This window comes from Tenrec ecaudatus, chromosome 2 (assembly GCF_050624435.1).
Source record: "Tenrec ecaudatus isolate mTenEca1 chromosome 2, mTenEca1.hap1, whole genome shotgun sequence".
Taxonomy (NCBI): Eukaryota; Metazoa; Chordata; class Mammalia; order Afrosoricida; family Tenrecidae; genus Tenrec; species Tenrec ecaudatus.
In genome coordinates this window covers 93,682,117-93,707,388 of record NC_134531.1, presented here as the reverse complement: position 1 = coordinate 93,707,388, position 25,272 = coordinate 93,682,117, and the positions used below count along the sequence as shown (strand labels likewise).

The window sequence follows — 25,272 nt, the reverse complement described above, 5'->3', positions numbered from 1 at the left end:
TCTAGAAAATTAATCATGTTATTATGCTGCACAGTACAGATGAAAGCTGAGTGGGGTGTACATACAAGAAAATTAAGTTAAGAATCATAATCTCGGTAATTTTAGACTGAAAGGGACCTTTCCAGTCATTCCACTCTACTCTTTCTTTCTTTCTAACCCAAAAGCCTGAGCTCTGCACATGCTAATAACTCTGTCAAAGACACAGGGCCTACGTAAGGTCTTCTGGAGTTGGAGGGGGTGACTTCTTAAAATAAACAAAGTTACATTAAAATGAGGAAAGTTTAATTACAAACATTTGCTCAGCCTACTAACCCATAATGTTTTTAGTGCCTTAGAGACTATTAGGCGGATTGGGGGCAATATATATTCATAAATATATTTCCATAGGAAGCATAGAGACCAAAAGAAAATATCGCCAGCCTTCCAGCCCTCCCCACTCGTATCCACCCCACTCCCTTAATAAAGCTGTGCCGATCATTTTAATTCATTGGGGCACACAAGTAGGGCTGCTTCCCATTTTGCCAGCCGAGAGACTAAGTAAAATTCTAAGCAAGTAAAAATGCAGAAAAGTGCAGTGGTGTATTTTCTCTGAGAAATTTATTTCTTATTACTATATTTGGGCTTGTCTTGATTTCTGAGAAGGAAAAAGAAATAAAAGATTGAATATTAAATGCTGTCTTATGTTGCAATACTTGTTAACAATAAACTATCAAAAAGACTATAAAAATCTAATTTGGACTTTATTAAATCTATTGAATTCAAAGGTTGCTTTATGTGATAGATACTAAGTGTGGTTTTAGACTCTCATAAAGATTGCTTTATTGAACTATATTTAAGAGATTAAATTTTGAAAAAAAAGTTTTTGATTAAATCTGATGAATTAAAATGAAATGTCACTATATTATTGTGTGTAAAGAATGCACATGTTTTTGTATATTGCTTTCTTCATGAGGTATTATTTTTCAGAGTATAAAAATGACTCTTTGCAATACAGTAAATCCTTGGATTACAAGTGTTCGATTTACGAACAACTCATACTTGCCCTTTAATGTTAGGTACATTTGCCCTCACTTTGCAGCAAACTGCACCACATTCTTCAGAACAGCCATCCTCACATCCTGCAGGTGCCACTTGTAAGTTATTGACAATTCTTTGAGGCTTTCCTCACACTGCCATCCGTCTAAGTCAGCACCGTAGGCACCTGTTCCAACTGACCTGCACATCCTTATCAGTGCACTTAGGCCTGCGTCTGGGTCGTAACCCAAGAGCTACTTGGATAGCAAAGAATACTTACACTGGGGTATCAGAAAGTTCATGGGAAAACGTAGAATGCAAACGTAATTTTTCCACGCGCCTTCTGAAGCACACACATACTCAATACGCTGAACGTCAGTAGCCATTTTCTATCTGTAACAATAGAATCGTTTGCTACTGAGTTAGTATTGATATGATGACATAAATTTATATTTCAGGCGACTTTACTAGAGTTTGGCTGGAGAAGTGCATTCAAAGAAGTGTCTCCTTCCATGGCACATTGCTTAATAGCAGCAGTTGAAGATTTTTCCACACGGATTCTCCAGCAGGAGCAGAATGAAAGGTCTTCAACAGCAAGCTATACGATGCAGCTTGTAAAAGTCCAGCAAGTTTGGCAAGACAGCCACGTGACTCCTGAGGAGGACCGACCAAAGAGAATTACAAAGGCAAGTGTTAAAATCTTTTCATGCCGTAAACTGGAATTTTGTTTCGTTTTATATTCGCCTCAAGCATTACAAGAAGGAACCTATACATCAAATGACGGAGCCTTTTGGACAAACATTTGGTATGTGGCTCAATATGTTTTGTTCTCTGTTATCTATGGGCTATTCATAATGAAAAGGACTTACATGTGTTTCCAGCTATATTCTTCATGAGTCTGAAGCAACGAAAATGCAGATGTCAGTATTCTCATGGGAAGACGGGTCACACTGCACAAACAATGGCTGTTTGAGTTATTTAGCCTTCAATTGTCTCCAGAAGAAATGTAGGCATTGAAGTCTTATATTGAGTTTGACGATTTTTAAAATCTTCATTTACGCTTCATTTACCAAGTAAGTATCTGGTTCCATTAGCCTCATCCTGACATCTTTCCATGGGGCTGAGATTCACAGAACACTCTGAATAAATATGAATCAGTTATGGAAACAGAAAAAAACATTTACTCTGCATCAAGTCCAAAATGAACTCCTCAGTCAAGGACTGCTCAGTTAGAAGAGGGCCTTGGAAGACGGCTTCCTTATCCCCGTGCTGCCGCGCTGTATCTTCAGAGTGTTCTCTTCTGGGAAATAGGAGGGCTACCCTGTCTGAGAGCATCAAGCACCTTGCTCTGACCCTCCCAGTGGTGTCCCCTGGGAAAGTTCTCTCTGGTCGCAGTGTTTTTCATGAAGCAGTTTCCCTGGAGCATTGTTTTTGTGATGGCCACTTAAGAGAACAGCATGTGGCTGTGAAATGTGTTTCCTGTTTGGGGGTGGGGCGGAGGCGGGCAGTGCCACAGAAACTGCTGTGATGTTGAACACAACTTACAAGGGCAGTTGAGGGAAAAAATCAAGTGTACGTGTGGTTTTCTTGTTTCAAAAACGGTGAAATGTCGATTGATGACAACCTTCATCTCGACATTTGTCAACTTCCGGAATGGTCAAAAAGGTCAGCAAAATGTGTGCACTTTTGTGCTCGAAGACTGATGAGGAACCCTTGAAGAGATGGGGGAACTATCCCGACTGCCTTGGAGCGTTTCAGCAGATTCTAAAGGAAGATGGGGAATGCGAAGGGTCGCTGTGAAATTTGTGCCTCAGGTTCTGACTGACCAGGAAAAAGAGCATCGAGTGGAAACATGCTGTGCTTTGAAAGACCAGCTCCGAAGTCATTACTGGGGAGGAGACATGGTGCTGTTCTTAGGACCCTGGAAGCAAGCATCAGTCAAGCCAGTGAAAGACACCATTGTCCCCTCTCCCACAAAAGCTCAAGTGACATCAAAGATCAAGAGGATCCTCATTTGATTTTTAGATGTGTGGGGGAGAGTTCCTTTGGAGTTTGTTCCACTAGGTCAGACTGTTTGTTAATCAACTTTCTAGTTAGAGGTTCTGAAAAGATTGTGTAACAGTGTGCGACTGCAAAGGCCTGATTTGTGGCAGACTGGGGACTGGTGTTTCCAGTATGACAATGCTCCTGCTCATGCAGCCATCTCGGTGCACCAGTTTTTGGCAAAAACCAGCCTGCCTCTCTTGCCCTCTCTTGTAGAAGAGATGAAGAAAAAAAAGCAGGGAGTTGCTGTCAGTCATACAAGCCAATGAGTTTGACGAATGTATCAAGGGTAATGGAGAGTGCTTTGAAGGTGATAAGCTTGTTTTGTAAAAAAATTTGAATACATAGCTTTGGGGAAAAAATTTCTGGTTTTTTTGGGGGGAACACCCTCACATATGTTTGATCTGGAGTGGAGTCCAGGTCCATCTTCCCATCTACCACACCCCTGCCCTCGGCAGAAAAGGACGGGATATGTAAGAGGGAGTGACAAGCTAGGCACACCACTTCCAAAAAGGTGCTGGCTTCTTACCACAGTTTAAGAAGACGCTACAAGAGATTGTTTCTGACGCTTCTCAAATTTTTAAGTTCAGCTGAATTTCTATGTGCATATATGTATACTTATGTGTGTATTGCCATACAGAAGAAAATTTTGTCAAAAAATGTTTAGGTTTAAGAAATAATACAAATGTGTTAACATCCAGGATACATGTTTTCTGAGTTCTAGCCGCGCAGATTAAGGCATTGTCATGTAAAACTGTTTTACGGATTTTTCATAATGTCTGGTAAGCATACCCTTTGAAGGTTATATAGAGAGAAGCTTCATTTTGGTATTTCCTTGTTTGACATAAAACATTTAACTTTCTGCCACTGAGAAATCAATTATTATAAAGCTGCATCAGTGTATTTATGTTTGGTGCCAGATTCCTTATTCCGGAATTTGGCTCCGCTGTCTATAAATTACATGGTGTTGTCAGAGCACGAATAACTCAGTGCCACATTCATTTCTCTCTAGTTTTGTTCTGACATCATGGAAAAATTTGACACAGTGCTTCCACTGGCTCTGGCATGCAGAGATGAGCCCTTTCAGGAAATGAGAGCGACCTTTGCGGAGGCCTCTTGCAAAGTGGCCGCAGCTGTGCTGGCCAGACTGCAGGAGCGAGGCAAGGAGGTCCCCTCCCAAGCAGCCCCAAGAAACCTGCACGCGCTGCTCTCCACGGCAGCATGCGTCTCCCAGCATCTTACACACTATGACCATTTGCTGAAAGCGGCGACTAAGTGAGTGGTGTTTAAATGAAATCCGCGGTGGTGCCTACAGGAAGATGTAACCTTTGGCTGCCGAAAGAGCAGAACTGTCATGATAATATTTGAGGAGAAAATGATCATTAACGCGGTGAATTCTTTTCACTTGTCCTGACTGGGATATGTCACAAAGGCGAAGCATCCAGTATAGTCCAGGAGGTCCGTAGATAGGAAGGAAGATCGTCTGTCAATAGCCTGCTCAAATGCACTTTCTAAATTATGATCTGGAGCAACCGTTTCTACATCTTGTTAGGACAGAAAGGAGAAAGTACCCCCTTCCGCTTTGTAAAGGCATGCCATACTGACCACGAGGAATGGGAAAATAAACTGGTTTTCATGCCGCTTCTGTATACCCGGTTCCGGTTTTTTGTTTTTAGAGAGACGCGAGAGAACGCTGTGCCATGCTGGGCACTGCTCCGGTCTGGGTTATTCGGTTGTGGCCACCACTAGTCCTACGTGTGGCCACCGAGCACTGCAAGTGCTCTGGGTGAGACTGGTGATCAATAGAAATTGTCACCTTACACAGGTGTGGTCAGGTTTCAAAGAGCCTCAGGGTTCGTGCCAAAAACACACCAAACAAATGCCCAGATTGTTGTCATCCAGTCAGTCCCACCTGCTGGTGGCTCCCGGGCTACAGACAGAGGGCTTGTTTTGTTGTAAGCCAACCGATTGTTAGGAGCTGGCAGAGGAAAACTATTTATGGCTAGTATTTTAATGGTCAATGTAATCGTGTTTCAGAAAATTCCTGAGCTCATCACTACCCATAATAATCCACAGGAAGCAATTGGCAATCTTCCTCTTCATGGAATCGTAGTTTATAAGGACGCTCGGTTTGCTGCATAGAGAACGAAAATGACTGCAAGTGCCCTCGTGTGATCTCTTTGGTGTCCCTTGCACTGTCCAGAAGATAACATGGCTCTGGTCCAAAGAAACGGGTGGTCATGGACGCCCACTAAGACTTGATAAATCTATTCCTCACTTTTTATCTAGTATTTTTCAGTCCCTACTTATGAGAGAATGGTGGGTTATAAATAGCTACAGATAAAATATATCTGACTAGATGCAGAATCTAACTATAAGGTTTCTTTAATTCTCATTAGTAGTCAAGAGTTGTGATTCATACTAGAAAAATTGTGAGAACTCACCTTATTTCTTTAGATTGTCTTACACCCGTTTGTGGGATAATTAACATCTACCAAATTGCAGTCTTCTGAAGCAGAGGGAGTGTGATTGGCGGACGGATGCTAGCTTTATGAAAGTTGGTTCCGACAAGTGCATGCTGCTCTCTAGTAATAGTGCTGACCGGACCCCTACGTAATGCACTGGCCTCTAATAATAGGCTTACGGGGAATTCTCTTCTCTTTGAATGATGTATTGGCAATGCAGTCGCCTCAAGTTGAAGTGCATTTATGTAGAACAGCAGATGTGCATGTTCAAAGGACTGGCAAAACAAAGGCCAGCTCCCCGCCCCCCTGCTTTGGAAAGTGAATGTGGATGCAGACTCTGGCTTTAGAAGGAAATGAATGATTGATATCTAATAATCAAAACCATTTGTAGTACTGGAGATTGTTAGCTCCTACTGCACAGGCCTTAAATCTCTGTCTCTTTGATCATTCACTCTGAACAGACCCCTATTCCTAGTGCCTGTCCAAAGATATCAGGAATTCATCAACACTCTCCAGTTTCAAGTTTCGGACTACTGCGTCAGAGTTTGTGCTACAAGCATTTTACAGGATGCTGAGAGCCACCAGTGGGATGACTACAAAGCTTTTTATGAGGTGTGAAGTTACGTTTACTATCCCTCCTTTTTACACAAATATGTTTTACTGCCTACCTGCTTTCTGGCTAATTAGAAACATGAGCTTGGCATTGCTAACACATGAAGGCTGCGAGGATAATATTTTTTAAATATTGAATTTGTACTTGGGAAAAACACAGTTTTTACAAACCAAAAATAATTAGACATCAGAGGCTTCCTTCTGCTTAAAAGTAAAAATAGCTTAATTTGAGATGCAATGTTGCCATGCTATATAATAAGTTGAATATAGTGGGATGCAATGAAAACCCGAGAAAATAACAATAAGAAAGTGCTACAGCCTTCTAGTCCACCCCCCTCCCACCCCTCAAAGTAACCAGTTTTGGCTAGCTTTGCATTTATTTTCATTGTTAGGGATTTTCTTCTGTGTCTGATAAATATATTTTATTGGCTAGCTTTATTCCTTCAACTTAATGTGCCCTCATCGTGAGTTCAGTCAGTGATATTTAGAGAAAAGGTACGTAATGAAGCTTGATGGTGAATAATTTTAGTTCTCCTGGGTTTGTTTGCACTGGAAATCATTTGACTCTAATTCAGTAGAAACCTGGGATTTCTACACATGGGCTAAATGAAAATAGCTGAGCTATAAAAGTTATCTATAAATGATCATTTATACTATAATGATCAGGTGGATATTGAAGGCTACTCAGAAGAACTCAGAATAGCTCACTGCCAGCAAACCACGCATTATTAATTTCCCTTTCTCTAAATATTAAGTATACATAGATCATACAGAATATTTGAAATTCCTTAAAGTTGTTTCCAAGATGAGGTTCAGACATTGATACTATCTTCATAAAAGATTTCCAGCCCACCCCAACTTAATTAGCTTTTCCACTTTACCCTTCCTTCCAGAGTGAAGCTGAGGGCTTTTGTTTTTCCTGATTATTCTAAATCTTATGAGATACTGAGAAAAACAGAGTGTAGTTTTATTTAGTGTAGTTTTGTTTTGTTTTCATAACCCTAGCACTGAAGGTTCATTTGACTCAATTTACCCCAGGTTTATTCTCGGGAAGATTAGCTATTAAGCAAAGTAAATACAGGTTTACTAGAAATAATTTAGTGAACTGTGGTGTGGTGTGGTGTAGCAGTTACGCACTTGGCTGCTAACTGCAAGGTCTGCAGTTTGAAACCACCAGATGGGGCTTCCGATTCCTGAAAAGAGTTACAAGGCCGGGGACCCAAGGGGACAGTTTCTACCCTGCCCTCTAGGGTCTAGATGGCAATGAGTTTGGTTTTGGTTTCGTGAGCAATGGGTTAAGTACTGCGCTGTTCACTGCGAGGTGCCCACCTCCACTCTCTCAGCCGGTGCACAGGAGCAGACGAGCATGTCTGCCCCGGTGCAGCGAACAGTCTCAGAAACCCCACGGGCCATTCGACCCTTTCCTCCATGGCAGTGGGTCTGGGTTGTGAACAGCTTCATATGGGTTTCACAACACATACAGAAAAACTTGTGAAACCAGTAAGCATAAGTAAAGCCATGCTTAGCTTTGTGTATTGGGTCCTCTGTCCCTGTCAGGGCACTCACATTTGAAAAGAGACTTTGGTTCTGTAGGGAAGTGCTGTGTGATTGGGGAAGAGACAGATGCCTGCCAGCCCCTACCTAGAAACAGAATCATTGAAATGTGAAATTGTACATAACGGATTAAGAAGTACGCCCAAGTAAGCCCATGCTTATGTTGCCTCTGCTGACACCGGGTAGTTGCATAAGAAGGGTTGACCCAGCAGATACGGCACCTATTGAAGAAGCTCATTTGAAGACTTTGACTTTTTCTAAGTCCATTTCTTGTCTCCTTGGGCAAGAGCATCCGCATAGAGCTTCCCAAACCTGACACCCTTCCAACAGCTGCGGTAGCAGAGAGCAGGAGGAGCAGGCCTTGCAGGGAGAGGGTGCAGCTGGTAGCCTGTGATAAGAAGAGAAGGCTGGCAAAATCACAGCCTCCTGGTTTGCCTTGAGGTAAACAGAGCGGTTGAAAATAAACTATTTCAGGATGCCAATGTACTAATGAGAATTTTATATATGATGTTTTCATTGAAGAATAGTTATCATCTCACTATATGTCTAACACGGTAGCATTTTGTTTCCTCTTATGCAAATTGGGAGCTAGAATCGTTGTACAGTAAAATAAGTAGATGCTACTGAGAACCTGTTATTGAAGTTACCAAAGACTTAAAAAAATACAACAACCAAATTACCATGTAACATACAGCTCTTAGATCTTATGACAAGTCTTTAGCTGCGAAGGCAGAATAACGAGATAGTTACCCTGTGATTACACGGTAGTGTAGCTTCCATATACTTACATGGTCAGTGGTTACAATTTAATTGCAGCATTAGGGGTTGTTTTTAATGCTCAGGGAAATAAAGTGATACTGCTTTTGCACGTACCAAAAATAAGAATCGTCTAAAAATAGTGCTCCCCCCCCCTGTTTTGACAACACGAGTGTCTGACGTGCTTTTATCTCTCTTATTGCACCCCTTTATCTCCCCACCCTCACTATATTATTCCAACTGATTTGTAAAACAGAACTAGGAGGTTTGGGCAGGTGATTTTGAGAGGAAGGAGATGATATCCGCTTGACTGGAGGCAAAGGGTGTGATAGAGATCTCAAGGGAACCTATCACCATGCACAGAGCGGAGTAAAGAAGCAGTAAAAGACTTTACAAGATAGGAAGCAATATTTGCTCATGTTTTGTGATATCAAGAGAGCCGTAGGTACATTATTCCTCTGAACAGTTATTTTCGAAACTGTCAGCTTGGGAGAGTCCAAGAGTTCGGTATCTCTCTGATGAGGTGCTGGTCAGATGGCACGGTGGGTGTTCAGATTACATGTTTAAAATGATGCTTTTAGGATCGTTGACATCTGCTCAGTTTTAGGAACTCGTGTTTTGCAATAGTCGAAGAATGAAGAATTGTCTGCTCAAAGATAATATTGAGTGGCTTATATAATAAAGCCCAGCTGCGTGTGCCCTGATATATAATCTAAATAAAAGCGCACATCTGTTTACATAGAGCGGGTCTGCAATAATAACAGATGTTTACTAGCAGAATACTCTTTGACATGGCAACAAATAGAGAAGCAGGTCAGAAAAAAAATAGATGAATCACATTTCATTTCCTGAAAACCTTTGCGTACCATTGAAGTTGTACGTGTTTTTGAAGAACGCTGTCATAACAGTGACCCATTGGGCATATTTCTAAGTAGCCAGGAAGTTTATATTTCAAGAAAGTGCTTTTGAAAAATTAGTTAAAGGAAAACAAATCTATCCGCTTCGGTTTGCTTTTATTTTATCCTTTATTGTTTTAAAATAGTCTTTGAGGAAGTTGGTTTTTCATACTGTGAAACATGGGACCTCGTGTCGGGCACATCGTCCTGAGCCACCATCGCTTGCCATGGGGAAAGTTACCTCAAAGCTCTCATGATGGTCATTGCTTCTCATGAGAGTCAGTTTTGCTTGAGTTTGCTTTCACCACCCAAACTGTGAGATAATCAAGCTCTAAAATCCCTTTCTTAGCATCAGAGCTTGAAATTCATGTTCTTTATCACAGACTGCCGACAAAGTTAGCAAAGACCACACATGGTTTTGCGACTTCCAGTATTCGTTTTCTAATTCGGTCTTCGCCTGAAGCGGTTTGATTGTACTACTTCTAGCCAGGATGTCGAAAGTTATGATCAGAACCCCCTTCAGTTTGACCCTCATCCTGACACTCTGGTGCCCAAGTTCCCTCCCACTCAAGGAATAGCCAGGCTACATTTGCATACTGTCGTTGAGAGTCCATAGAGAGCAAATCTACCGTTGTTGTTACTATCGCTACAAAAGATGTCTGCAAAGAAATTCCCAGAAGAATAGTGTGGAAAGGAAGTGGAATCTTCATAAAAAGAGATTAACTGTGTGTCAAAGAAGAGCAGGTATCTTTTTAGATGATATTTGTTTGGGAAATATAAGTACGGAACAAAGAGGACATTTTAGGTCAAAGAGGATTATTACTAAGAGATAAAATGGAAAGTTTTACTCTACTTGTTCAACTTTTAATATGTTAGCATAATCAGGATAACGGCTGTGGAGAGCATTCTACTCTTCCTATTTCAAATAATCTTTTGATCTGGTTTGAAGAAAATGAGGTCAAATGACTAGCATATTTTCCCAAAAGCACATTAACTAATTAAGGCTTGTAAAACACTCGAGGCCGTCTCCTCATTTCTGCCCGGACCTTGGGCCTTGGCTGCTCTTGGGTCTCCCTCTGTGGTCAGGGGAACTCTGGCACAGACAAGAAATCTGTCAGGGATGAGGTTGTGGGTGGGGGTGTCCTAGGGAATGAACGGGAGTCTGGCTCCTAGGGAGTATGATGTGCTGTAAAAATAGTAAGAAATGATGAGGACATCTGCCTCAGCTTTACAAAGTCTTTTATGGAGGTTTCTGGAGTTGTTATTAAAATGCTAAGGGTCCTCATCCTAAACATAGCCTAATGTCTTAATCTGTCAAAGGTTCCCCTCTCCCTTAGTTTTATGCATGTTTGGTAAGTATGTTACCATGGCTGTTTATTCCCCCCTCCCCATTGTCTCATTCTAATGTGAAATCAGAAGCATTTTAAAAATTATCACAAGGATGCCAATTGTCACATAAAATTACATCTACATGCTTAAACCAGTTAAATAATTAAATTTTAATTTTCGAAGAATCATGCTGCTATCTTAAACAAATCTGGCGTGGTTAGCAACTACAAAGCCAGTTATTTAAAAGGGAATTTTCCATTCTAGGACAGGAATAGATACGAATATGCAAGGTTCAGGCCTTGAGGTCTGGAATTGTGCTCGACTATCTGGTCTTGTAATTGAGATACAACATATGTTCCTTTGTCAATAAGGATGTTTTACATCTTGTCAAAAATCTTTCTTGGTCATCTAGTGTGTCAAACTCTCCAGTTATTTCCTTTCAGCCTGAACTAATTAGGTTTATGGGAAGCAAACTGACATTTTGGAAGATGTGATTCTATTGTTTAATGTGTGCTGGTTTTGCCAGGGGGAAAGATGTTCCTTCTCGCTCCAGATGTGGCATTACTTCTGCTGGGCTCTACATCACGATCTCTGGACCATTCTGCCTCCTAAATTAGCTCAGGAGATTCTTGCAGACGTGCTGGAGAAAACTTTGGGTCTCCTGGCCTCCAGATATGCTCGGGCCCGTCCCAGTTATAAGAGAACTCCACAGATAAGGTAACTGGTAGTAAGGAAACCCATTGCTGCAAGGAATGTTGTGATTAGTTGGTGTAATGCATACTATAATTAGAGATCTTGTGACATAACTCCTTGTATTATTTGACATGTTTCATCCATCTGAAAGGAGAGCATATTTAATTCTCCTGTGACATCTGATTAGAAATCTAGGACTTTAAAAATTTGATATAGATCTGTCTTGCTTCTAAAAAGTGACTTGAGATGGCCTGCACTCAGGACATATACCCCCCATGAAGGTTAATGAAACTCGGAGAACTTTGACTGTGCGCTTTTAGGCAACCAGGACTTTTTACTTATTGTCTGTCTTTTAAATCAATGAGCAAAGTAGTTTGTCTTCATTAGGGCAAGTCCTTTCTCTCGTTATTCTCCTCAGTATCTTCTAAGTTCTTTTTTCTTCTTTTTATGTAAGTTCTTTCTTTTCATTCTGTGTTTCTAAAAGCCAGTTCAGTAAACGTGAAATTTCAGAAAATGACGAACAACAGTCACGGGATACTCAATCAGAGGCTGAATGATGATCGAATTCTCCCTGTGAGACAGGGAGTTGTTGTTAGGGAATCGGTTCCGACTCAGAGCCACACTGTTTTTAACAGAATGAAACACTGCCCACTGCTGCACCACATCTGTGACTAGGCAATGACTGTTACCAAAATGTGATTGCCAGACAGCAACCATTTATATTAAGAGATGGCTTTGGTTTTTTACAATGCAATTAAGACCTGTCCTTAAATATAATTTTTTAATATATGCATATTTTTACGTACTTAAAAGACATCATAGATTTTTTTTAAGGCAGTAGGAATCCGATCCTGATCACATTCCACAAAATACGCTGCAGTTTGAAGGGTATGTAGATCCTGCTCTGGTGTCTCATAACTATGGTATGCCATAGAGGCTGTTTTGCATTACTAATGTTTAAGCTTGTCCTCTGAGGAATAAGCAGCAGGCCCTGCAAGAGCGGAGAATGCTTTATTCTTTTCCTTAGACTGAGTGAATCATTTTTGACTCTGAGGTGACAAGTCATTATAAGATGCTTGTGATACGAGATTTATTCTTACTTCATGAAGTAGGGAGTATATTTAATGAAGTAGCTACACAAAGATACTTTTGGCTCTTATTTTCTGGGTGGCTGCATGAAAATGACATATAAAGCTAGAGCTAACAGTTGGTTCTTCGAAAGGATAAACAGAATTGACAGAACACTGGCGAACTTAACCAAAGAAGGGAAGGAACCAATTACAATAGCAAGGATGAGGGATGAAAGAGGGGACACTACAACAGACCCTAGTGAGATGAGTAGAATAAATACACAGTACCATGAAGGACTGTACTCCAAAGAATTAAAAAACTTGAAAGACACGGAAAAATTCTTGGAAAAACAATCCTTACCCAGACTATCCAGGATGGATGTCAAGAATCTCAACAGACCCATATCATTAGACAAAATAGACAAGATTATTAAGGGATTACCAAAAATAAAAATTCTCCTGGATGACTTTACAGTAGAATTCTATCAAGCCTGCAGGGAAGAACTGACACTAATCCTACACAAACTCTTCCAGAACATAGAAAATATGGCAAACTCCCAAATTCTTTCTATGAAGCTAGTATACTTTTGATACCTAAACCAGGCAAGGATCCCACAGGAATCAAGAACTACAGACCAATTTCCCTAATGAACATCGTTGCAAAAATCCTTAACAAAATACTAATCAATAGAATACAAAAGTATATAAAACAAATTATTCACCATGACCAAGTGGGATTCATACCAGGGATGCAGGGATGGTTCAACATATGAAAGACCATTAGTATTTTTCTCCACATTGAAATGAAAAATTATAAGAACTACACGAGAATATTGATAGATCTGGAAAAAGCATTCGACAACATCCAACACCGATTCCTGTTTAAGACACTTGAGAAGATAGGAATGGAAGGAAAATTCCTCAACATAATTTAAGCTATCTATGAAAACCAACAGCCAATGTGGTAGTCAATAGAGAAAAGATGAGATCAATTCTTCTGAAAAAGGGAACCAGACAAGGATGTCCCTTGTCCCCACTCCTATTTAACATTGTATTGAAGGTCCTAGTTAACAATATGAGGCAAGGAAAAGACATCAAAGGTATTCATCTGGGGAAGGAAGAAGTGAAACTATCGTTATTCCCGGATGATATGTTTTTATATATGAAAAATCCCAAAAGTTCCATGAGAGGAGTCCTGGAAGCAATCGAGGAATATGGCAGAGTGGCAGGTTACAAGATCAACAAACAGAAGTCTATTGCACTACTGTACACATCGGACAAGGCCACAGAACAGGGGATCCAAAAGGTGGTACCCTTCACAATCGTCAAACACAAATTGAATATCTAGGGATATACCTGACAAAAAACACACAAAAGTTCTGTATGAGGAAAACTACAAAACAGTATTAAAAGAAACCAGGGATGCCCTCAATAAATGGAAGAACCTTCCATGCTTGTGGATCGGAAGACTCAATATAGTATCAATTCTACCCAAGGCCCTATAGAAGTTCAATGTTATCCTGATCCAAATAGCATCATTTTTCTTCAAATAATTGGAAAAACATATTATCAACATCATATGGAGAGGGAAGAAACCCAGAATTAGCAGAGAACTCCCCAAGAAGAAGGACAAAGTTGGAGGGTTTGCTTTACCCGACTTTAGCATCTACTATACAGCCATAGTAGTCAAAACAGTGTGGTATTGGTTTAATGATAAATATTCAGACTAATGGAAAAGGATTGAAACCCCAGAAATAAAATCATCAGCATATGACAACTGATCTTTGATAAGGGCCCAAAAAAGAACACATGGGCAGCGGATGCCCTCTTCAATACGGGGTGCTGGAAAAAATGGATACATATCTGCAGTAAAATGAAGCAAGACCTTTACCTCACCTCATGCATAAGAATAAACTCAAGGTGGATCACAAACTATTAGGACTTTCAATGAAGGAATTGGAACAAATCAGAAAACTTTGGCACAGGGAATACATAGGCTATTGGAAATAGGGAAGGACACAAACACAGAGGAGGCACAAATTGACAAATGGGATATCCTCAAGATAAAACACTTGTGTACTGTGGGGTCAGGGTGTGGCGCCCCATCAATCTCAACTGTAAAACACTTGTAAAGGACAACAAATAAGCCTTGAACTATTTATAGACTTTTTTTGGTTGCCTTTTTTATTGTTGTTGTAGCTATTGGTTTATTTTCTGCCGTTGCTGTGTTGTGCTCAGTCTTGTGTTTCTGCATATTGTGATTGCTGCATGTCTATCTGGATGGGATAGATGGGATAAACAAGTCTGAAGAGAAAACAAGATAACAGTTCCGGGAGGACATGGGAGGGTGGGGAGGCTGGGGGAAAGCAAATGAGTGTTAACAAACCCAGTGGCAAGGGAACAAGAGGTCACCAAAATCGATGGCAAGAGAGTGTAGGAGGTTTCGTAGTGCTTCATCTAGGGCAATGTAACCAAAAGGAATTCCTGAAATCCAAATTACTTTCCTTTTGTCACAAATTCTAGTGTGACAAAAGGAAAGTAAAAGGAAATAGAGGAAAGAATCTGGAGGCAAAGGACATTTATAGAGATCTACCTACAGGCATGTACATATGTAAATATATTTATCTATGAGCATGGGGAAATAGATTTATGTGCATATATTTATAGGTTTAGTATTAAGGAAGCAGATGGACATTGGGCCTCTACTCAAGTACTCCCTCAACACAAGAAAACTTTGGTCTAATAATCCAGCACTCTGAGATGCTCACCTTCCTCACATGATCGCTGAAGACAAAGTGGGTGCATAAGCAAATGTGAAGAAAGCTGATTGTGCCAGGTTATCAAAAGATATAGTATCTGGGGTCTTAAAGGATTGAAGATAAACAAGTAGCCATCTAGTTGAGAAACAACAAAGCCCGCATGGAGGAAGCTCACAGCCTGTGTGATCATGAGGTGTCGATGGGATCAGGTATCAGGCATGAAAGACCCAGAACAAAATCAGAATGTAAATGAGCGGGAGAGTGTGGAGTGGAGACCCAAAGCCAGTTTGTAAGCAATTGGACATCCCCTTACAGAAGGGTTTGGGGAGAAGATGGGCCAGTCAAGGTGCAATATAGCACCGATGAAACATACAGTTCTCCTCTGGTTCTTTAATGCTTCCTCCCCCACCACTATCATGACATTAATTATACCTTACAAATCTGGCTAGACCAGAGCATGTAGATGGATACAGATAAGAGCAGGAAACACAGGGAATATATGACAGATAAACTCCTCAGGACTACATTGAGAGTAGCCAAGAGGTTAAGGGGAAGGTTGGGGGAGATAGGGGGAACTGATCACAGTGACCTATCTGTAACCCACCTCCTGGGGGGGATGGACAACAGACAAGAGGATAAAGGGAGACATCGGACAATGCAAGACATGAAAAAATAATAATAATTTATAAATTATCAAGGGTTCATGAAGGAGGGAGAGAGGGTGAGAGAGGGAGGAGAACAAAATGAGGAGCTGATACCAAGTGCTCAAGTAAAACGAAAATGCTTTGAAAACGATGATGGCAACATATGTACAAATGTGCTTGAGACAATGGCTGTATGTATGGATTGTGATAAGAGTTATACGATCCCCCAATAAAATGATTTTCATGAAGGACAGAAAAAAAGTTATTTTTTTGTTTTCATGAGTAAAAGAAATATTTTTATGTGACTGGTTAATCCTAAATCGCCATTTTTGTGTGTGTGTATAAGTAAATTTTAAATTATGAATTAGAATAAATGGTGCAAACAACAGTTAAATATAAAGAAGATTACCGGTGCTTTTAATCTTCCCCAAATTTCCACTCTCTGGACATGCACACACAGGTTCCAAAAGTTCCTAGGAAAATGAAATTCAAAGATAATGGGATTTTCCCATAAATTTTTTAAAGCTCTTGTGTGTGTGTGTGTGTGTGTGTGTTTTATGCTACTACTAAACACACTTATTTTACATGTACAGGTATTAAAGATTGAGGGCCAGTCATGTCACTTTGAGGGTTAAATTGTACCTGATCCAACCCATAGTATTTTCACTTGCCTCATATTCTTGTGAAAGTTGGATTATGAACAAAGAAGACGGAAGAATCCGTGCATTGGAAATGCGGTGTTGGTAACGAATATTGAAAGTAACGTGGACTGCCAGGAGAACAAGCCAGTCTGCTGGAAGAAAGACAGCAGAGTGCTATTCATTACCAAGGCTGCCAAGACTTGGTCTCACCTATTTTGGACGTGTTATCAGGAGAGACCAGTCCCAGGAAAAGGACATCCTGTCTGATAAAGTGGCAGGTCAATAGAAAAGAGGAAGATTCTCAACAAAATGAGTTGATCATATGGTTGTAACATTGGCTCACACGAAAAACGTGTGAGGACGGTGCATGAGTGGCTCCTGTTTCCTTCTGTTACACAGAAGGTCTCCGTGTCAGAGAACTCGATGGCTCTCACAGCAGAGCCAGTAGATCTGTAGTTAGTATGTGGGTTCCATATAATATCATTTTAAATTGCTCTCAAATACCCTTTGCTTCTCAGTTCAAAAGTGCCATCTTTAATTTCTTCAATCTTAACTATAAAAAAAAGAAAAAATTAACAAAAGTTTATACAATTTAGTCAGACTCCCAAATAATCTTTAAACAGCTATTCCTTTGGGTCACTATTAAAACTCACCAAAACCAAAGCAAGCCCACTGCCATCGAGTCCAGTCCTACCGGTAGCAACCCCGCAGCGCAAAGTCAAACTGCTGCACGGAATGTCTGAGGGAGCCCCAGCCTTCTACCAAGGAACGGCTGGTGAGTTTGAATCAGAGATCTTGTGCTTAGAAAGCTAGGGTGTACCTCACTCTGCAGCCAGGCACTCCTGTGAAAGGTTATAGCAGATAGCATTTGAAACTTCATTTCTGAGTAAGATAAATTATTCCACATATTTTCCAGAGATTTGATTGACATTAGAAATTTCTTAAACTATAGACTTTTTTCATTGGTGTTTCTTGTGTCATTTCTTTCCTTTGTCCACTTGCTAGGAAAACTTGCCACTCAAGCTCATGGTTTTCTTTGCAGCATTGTTCTGCTGACTAATGTGTACCATCCTTATCTATGTGCATAACAACATCGTATGATTGTTGCTGCTGTTGTCAGTCTACCTTTCTCCTGCTCAGTATAATTTCAACAACAGTCTTAGAACTTCTTGAACATAATTCGGATGATGAATATACATGTGTATGTGTGTATATCTGTGTGTATCTATAAAATTCAACTATCCCATGCTTCACTCTGATGGGCCTTGCTATTCCTAAAGATAGGGAGTCCTGGTGGAGTAGTTGATTACTTATTGAGTTACTAACCAGTAAGTTGACAGTTAGCAATTCAAATCCACCTGACTCTCCTCGAGCCTTTGAAACCTGACGGGTGCATTCTACTCCATTCTATCGGGTTGCTAGGAGTTGGAATTGACTTGACGGAAGTGGGTTTGTTCCCCCACCCCACCCCACCCCACCACCACCAGAAGCAATTATATTATGAGTCACTTAACACCTGGAAACTCAGAAGCTACCTTTGGTGTTTTCTGTCTAGCAAACATCCATTGTAGCTCTGGTCCCTTTAAGGAGGCCTGGTGGCATAATGGTTATGCATAGGGCTGCTAATTACAAGGTCAGCAGTTTGAAACCACCAGCTGCTCCTTGTGAGAAAGATGGGACTTTCATTGTCTATAAAGGGTCACAGTCTTGGAGACCCGCAGAGGCAGTTCTATCCTGTTCTACAGAGTCACTATGAGTTGACATCCATTTGATGACTGTGAATACAGTGAGTCTCTGTCTTTAATCTCTGAAACTATAGTATCTAAAGAAATATTTATACGTATGCTCGATTCAGGAGGTAGAGAGAAAACTATATGTGACAAGTTCAAAATAATTGTATTTAACATGATTTCCTTTTTTCTTCCCATAGACTTGATGTTACAACAATTTTAATATGCACCGAGAACCTATTATGGTCTGTCTGTACTTCTCCACAGAAACTTTTGAATCCTCATGAATATATAGATGACAAAATTTTTAAAATTCATACCCATTGTAATAATCTGTTTACAACATTAGTCATTTTGACTTCACCGTTAACAGAACTGCACAAGTAAGTATCAAATATATTTTCTTTTCACTTATGATATATAAAATAATATGATTTAACAAAGTTGTTTTCATATCACTTATTGAATTCTGTGAAGTAGCAAGCAGAATTCTTTTAGCCTTTTCATGTCATTTAGGTGAAGGTTTCTAGAGTAGATGATGAGTTTTACATGGAATGATTTACACACATTTTGCTTCAACTGGTCTATTTCAGTCCCCTCACTTTACAGTTTCTCATCCCACTTTGTCCCAGGATTTCCTCTTTCCAGGTCTTTGCCTTTCCTAACCCTCTCACTTCAATCTGAAATGGCTATTATGCTGACACAGCGCTGAGTTCAGTTCCAGGCCAGAAGGATGACTAAGGAAGCATGGGCTTAGGGGGCCCACCAGTCTCTATCCAACCCATGAGTGTGGTGTCCTTTATGATTTTGAGTTATTATCACATTTTCTCCCAACTTACTCTTCTGCTTTCTACTGTGCTCCTGTTGGGAACAGTTCGTGGTGTTAGACAGGCACCATCGAGTTCTGGTCTCCATTGGCAGACTGACGTTTGCACAGTCTGTTTGCCCTTTAGACTCACTGTTTGCTGGTGTCTTTCGATTTTCCTCTCTTCCTTCCTCTGGACAAGGAGAGACTAATCACTGTACAATAGATGGCTGTTGTTTTTGTTTTTATGTTCTTATTTTCTTTTTTACAATGGGAGGTCTTTTTTGGCTCTTTGTGTTTTTTCCCCCAAAACCGTTTTATTGGGAGCTAATAACGCAGTCTCAATTAATTCCATGAGGATGTCGAACGTTGTCATTGTGGACTGCGCTATGCCAATTAGCCTCCACGTTCCATAGGACTATGGTCCCGAACCCCTGGGCCCAGTGACTCATTCCCTCTGGGGGGTTGGTTATATCTGAGAAGTATCATAACTTTGCTCACTGTAGGTTCTGCCAGAATCGTGGATATATTTGCAGCAAAGATAAACACATACATGAACTTGTCCTCTGTCAAACTTATATCTATACTCTCAGTCTCCCTCCTCACACCTGTGGGTCTATCTACTTGCAGATCACACTGAGTGCAGGGTTGTGTGTGTCACCGCATTTGTTTCTGGTACTGGGAACTCTCTGTGTGTTGCTCGCCTCCTGGGTAATTGCCTTCCAATTCTGCCCGCGGTAACACTTGTTCACCTCTAACCATGATCTTCCTTCCCTTCCCTTCCAAGGCATGAAGGGCATTCTTAATATCGTGAATTAGGCCTTCTTTCTACAACAAGCAACAATCAATATGTTGGGTTTTTGTTTTACTTTTCATTCCTATAGTAGCTTAGTCTTAAAAGATGCATTATAGCTCTATTGGTCTCTATGATTCAGTTGGTAAGGATTTAATGGAATCAGAATCATTTTGGTTTTATAATGATTAAAATTAATGAATTAATTAAAAAACCACAATCCATACATACATCAGTTATATAAAGCACATTTGTTCATTCTTTGTCCTCATCATTCTCAAAATGTTTGCTCTCCACGTAATTCCCTGGCATCAGTTCCTCATTTTACCCCCTCCTTCCCTGTTCCACCTCCCTCATGAATCAGGATCATTTTGACTTGTGCTATTTGGGTTGTTCAGAAGTTGATGTATGACTTACATGGTTAAAGGAAACTACTTGAAATTTTTGCTTTCTCCAAATGTATTTTAGTTTTTAACTTTTATTAAGTAATAAAAAAACAAATGCTTAAAAATAGTCCCAACTCTAAGAGTTTTAATGGTCCTATTAGTTAATACCCTACAGCAAAACATTTCCAGTTTTTAATATTAGACTTTAGCATCTGAGCTATCAATGATAAGTATAAATAGAACCTAATAATTATTTTGGAAATATTTTGAAATACATAGGGGAATATTAATATTTTGAACTAATTTTGATTTCTAGTTAATTTGTATATAATTAGATAGAATAACAAAAATAGAATATAATTGTATTTAAATCTTACTTCAAAATCATCTCTATAATTTCAAGCACTGGATAACTGTGCATTCTTAGTTTGATAGTAAAAATTTGAGATAGTATTTTTATTTCTTAGGCTAGGTGAGGTAATTTTATCCTTTCTTTTAACATCCTAAAAGAGTGATATAAAAAATGCTGACTTTTCAGTAAGTTTCGGGACTTTTGAGTTAGAAACTCTAATAGTAATTAACAACTGAGATTTTAGTTTCCCTGTAATTTTCACGCACTCCTTAACTTTTAATAAACGCATTCTTAACAGATTGTTTCTGCTGGCTACCCAAAGTTGAGGACTCGTTTGAGAAAAGGAGAATTCTTTGAGGAAGGGGAAAAAACAGGGAGATAAATTGCCATAAGGTTGGGATTATGTACATATTGGTTCATAATCACGAAAAGCCAGGGTCTGAGGCCCATAATAAATCCTAGTAAACTAAACTGATTTACCGTAGATGAAAAAAGTGCTCTGCTCTCAGTTCACCGGGTCATTCCTTCTAAGAGGAAGCCCTGTGAAAATCAGGAACAAAGTTGACAAATTTCATGGATTGGTCATGGTGAGCAATATTGAATTTCATGGTTTGTCGCAGATGAATAGAAAACTTTTAGCTCCCAATGCATTTATAAAACAAATAGATCATTATCAAAGATTACATATTTTAATCTCACAATATAACATACATAGCGTATGTTATTGTTAACCTATGGCCTTTTGTATGATTTTTTAAACGACTACGCAGATACTCACATCTCTCTGATGTGTGCCTTCGGTGTGGCTCTGTAACCTCATTTGATAAATTTAAACCGTTCGTTTCCACTGGACTCGCTGAATATCTCGATCCAAGCACCCAACACGGGAGGGTTTTGTTTGTTTGTTTGACCAGAGAGGATAAGTAGCTATATTGCTTTGAAGTCTGAAAAAGAGTTCTGATATACTCTCTTTTCTAATGCTTCTCATAAAAAATTTTCATGAAATGTACCCACTTGTGTTGATTTTATGATTGCTTTCCTGGAACAGAAATGTAATCTTTGAAATATAATTTGCTTTGTATTGACAAACTAAAATCTATAGGCAGTATGTACCTCGCCAGCCAAGGAGAAGAAGACGTGCAGGAGCCCTGTGGGTTGCTTTTGTTTCTTTGCAGAGTCAGGGTACAAAATATCATCTCCAGGATATAGCGCCTATGGCAGGATATGGTATTTAATGCAAGATGGAGAAGAAAGGGTTTCTCTATCTCATATTGAAAAAGCATGCACCATGTGCTTTGTGGAAGAGTAACAATCAGATGTTGATAGTATTGAATTTTTATGAACTTAACCTGACATTCGTCTTTGTCACGCTGCAATGTGCTCTTTTAGAAGGTGACTGACTGCCTTTATTCCAGGTAGTTCTGACAGGTAAATGAAATATATTTTCCTTTCTAAGTTTAGCATAGGGCCACTAAGTCCCAGGGCAGGAATACAAGATTTTTAAGCTCTTTTCTGGAAGAATAAAACCTGTTTGCAAAACGATGTGCTCTTTTTAATGCTCCTTTGTAGATTTCTGTTCGAATGTTGTAAAAGAAGCACTTTCAATTTGTCCTCCGGGAAAAACCAGCTCACTGACACATAAAACATTCACCATGTGTTTTCCAAAATGTAGTTGGTTCTTTCCTGAAGGTGGTTGCTGAATGACTCTCTCAGAAGCATACCTGCGTGCACACATGTGCCCTCATAGTGGATTCATGCATCGTATTTTGTGTCACCGAACTTTGAGTTTTAGTTTTATATAGCAGGGTAAACGTTAATGTTAGAATTTTGGGTAAGTGCAATTTAGTAAAAAAATGAATCTCTGACTAGCTTGGTCCATGCATCTTATTCTCTGCCTGTCGCTTGGCTGTGTCCCACTCAAGATCGCTTTGCACAGATGGTCCCTACAGTTCATCCCACTCACCACAGTCAGGGTCTGAAGGCCCTTTTTTTGTTCTCCCCTTGGTAGCTATCATCTTATTTTAAAAATTAATAAATCATTTTATTGGGTGCTCTGACAGCTCTTATTACAATCCATACATCAGGTGTATCAAACACATTTGTACATATGTTGCCATCATCATTTTCAAAACATTTTCTTTTGGCTTGAGCCCTTGACACCCTTGGCTTCAGCTCCTCTTTTTTTAAGCAAAAGGGCAGAAATTTATTGGAGCCTATACAGGAAACCCTAGAGGGGCCCAGCATACCTGACTGTGTAGATATGCCCGCCAAAGGGTCATACCATACACTGTACCCCCATGTCACAGAGGACTCCCCTTGAGCCGAGCCCCAAAGCCCAAGGACTGGCTGGGGGTGGGGACTTTCAGTTCCTCTTTTCCCTCTCTCTTCCTCACCTTCCCATCCTTGTGGACCCCTGATAATTATAAATTATTATTATTTTCATATTTTACATGAAGGTCCTATATTCATGTACTTTTTCTATTTAAACCAACTATTTTCCTACTGTAGAATAAATATTGTGCCTGTGATGTAATGATTCTCAGCATTTTTTTAAACCTTTATTCTCATCCTAGAAAGTCAAGCCAAAAGCAGGGGGGATTTAGGGAAAGAATCTTTGATCGGTATTTTTATTCAGCCAGCACCTGCAGTGGCTCAGGCATCCTTGTACTGAGATGATGATGCAGGAAGTCTGTCCTGGCTGCTCCATTGCCTCTATAGAGTGGATTCTGGGCTGTCTCAATTCCATTGTGGAACTTTATTCCATTAGCATCCTGTTAGAAGACACAATTCTCCTGGGAGGGCAGCCAAAAATCAGGATGGCACAAGAGAAGCATAAAACCCAGCTGTTGGCTTTTTTGTTTTAAATCTTTATAAGTTGTTCTCACTTTTGATGGGCATGAAATTTATTTCTTCCTAGCAGCTGGCTACCTAAGCCCGAGAAGTCAATCACTTGTTTAAGTTAAGGAAGAAAGGAAAGGGGCAGCATAAGGATGGCTCAGAGAGCTAGAAGACAGTGACGCCTGGCTAGAGCACTGAAGAGGGGGTGCTGTGGCCGTCCCACGGGGAGTATGATGTTCATGAGGGACAGACCACAGGTTAGTGGATGCTACAGGATGGGCAAAAGCACGGAAGTATCCCAAGCTCACTCCCCACCCTCATCCCACCCCCACCCCTTAAAGCAAAGCCATCTTTCTAGTCTGCTAATTTGGGAATGGGAAGAAAACATGTTCCGCATCTGCCTCTAGACAATCATTTTAAAGGCATATTTAAATTTGCTTGATCAAAATTCCTCTATAACTTATAAAGGAAAAAAAATCATTCTGTGGCTCCTAGAATTGTAGTGTACTCACCACTATGAATTATTTAGTGTACCCCCTCTTTTAAGTGTATACCAAAATCTCATTAGAGGTTATCTAATAGCTAGATCATAATTCCATTCCCCCACCGAGGCTTGTGGGCCAATTTTCACCCTCTTATCCTCTCCAGAATAATGAAACTAATTTGGGATCTTGCTGTGGAATTAAATGCTCATAAAGATCTCACCCCCTCAGAGACCATAAACATCTGCCTTAACATTTCTTATGGCCAAATAACCTTACTGTCACCAGTATGACTAGCAATCTGCCCCAAAGGGTAGAAACAAGAGCTTGGGTACTGGCAACACAGCCCTTACCTCACCGTCTAGCTAAGAAATTGTTGGCACTCCCCAGCGCAGCCATCCCATGGTGCTTGCACTCTCCTTTTCCTTCCCTTTTCTTTTTCATCCCTTGTGATCTTGAGGCTGAAACAAACCAGGCAGCCGCTTAGAGGTGTTAGGAATCCCAGGTCAGTTTTCAGATCATCATAGATTTCCTCGAGAATTCCTTGCCACAGTCATTGAGCTGGGGGGGCGGGGGGTACCGTACATGTGGGGACCGTACATGTGGGGAGCTCTGCAAGTGTACAGGAATGCGACTCATCTTGTTAAATGATTCTTATTACCGCCCCCAGTGAAAATTAAAAGTATTTATATTAAAAAACAAAAACCGGAGTCAAAAATCAATTGACAAAGATTACGTACCCAGGTTGCCTGGCTCTAGAGCACCTGTACTTACCCACCGGCTACCTCTAACTGGTGCACAGTGACCCAAACCTGGGGGCATGGCACAGACCGCAGAGAGTACATGGAAAAGAATGGAGTACTGTGAGAAACACAGAGCAAACCAAGGGGCTGGACTCCAGCCTCTGGAGAAAGGTGGGGTAGTGAGAAGGCACTGGTCTGCTAACCACAAGGCCTGTGTGTTTCGAAACCACCAGCTGCTCTCTGAGAGAAAGACGAGGCTCTGACGAAATGTTACCATCTTGAGAACCCCAAGAGGAAGTTGTGCCCTAACCTATAGCGTCTCTATGGGTCAGAATCAACTTGATGGCAGTGAATTTGTTGGTTTGAGTTTTTTAGCGTAGTCAGAGGCGACTGCTTAGTGGAGCTTTGCGGTAGGAGATTCAATGGCGTGAGCTGCCTATGACAGAGAGCGTCATTGTAGGCAAAGCATTTGATACCGGAAAAGCGTGGTGAGCCCCAAATGACGGCATAAGTGGGGATTTGGGCAAAGGGCTCCACGAAGTATGTGGGAGCATAGCCCCAGTCCCTTATCCCTTGTCTTTCTCCGCAGCCCCTACTCTTCTCTGCAACTCCAGTCCGCTGGCAGCATTTTTACTGTGATTTGGATAAAAGATTGGAGGAAAACTTT

The 25,272-nt window shown here is 40.4% G+C and overlaps 1 protein-coding gene across 1 annotated transcript in view; it reads left to right on the top strand.

Annotated features, from left to right (window-relative positions):
* Positions 1–25,272, top strand: part of KIAA0825 (KIAA0825 ortholog) — a 498,599-nt gene that overhangs the window by 129,153 nt on the left and 344,174 nt on the right. The window contains exons 7-11 of the mRNA XM_075541286.1: positions 1,473–1,700; positions 4,070–4,332; positions 5,984–6,134; positions 11,196–11,386; positions 18,407–18,589. Of these exons, the coding sequence (XP_075397401.1) occupies positions 1,473–1,700; positions 4,070–4,332; positions 5,984–6,134; positions 11,196–11,386; positions 18,407–18,589 (1,016 nt within the window). The remainder of the gene's footprint in view (positions 1–1,472; positions 1,701–4,069; positions 4,333–5,983; positions 6,135–11,195; positions 11,387–18,406; positions 18,590–25,272) is intronic.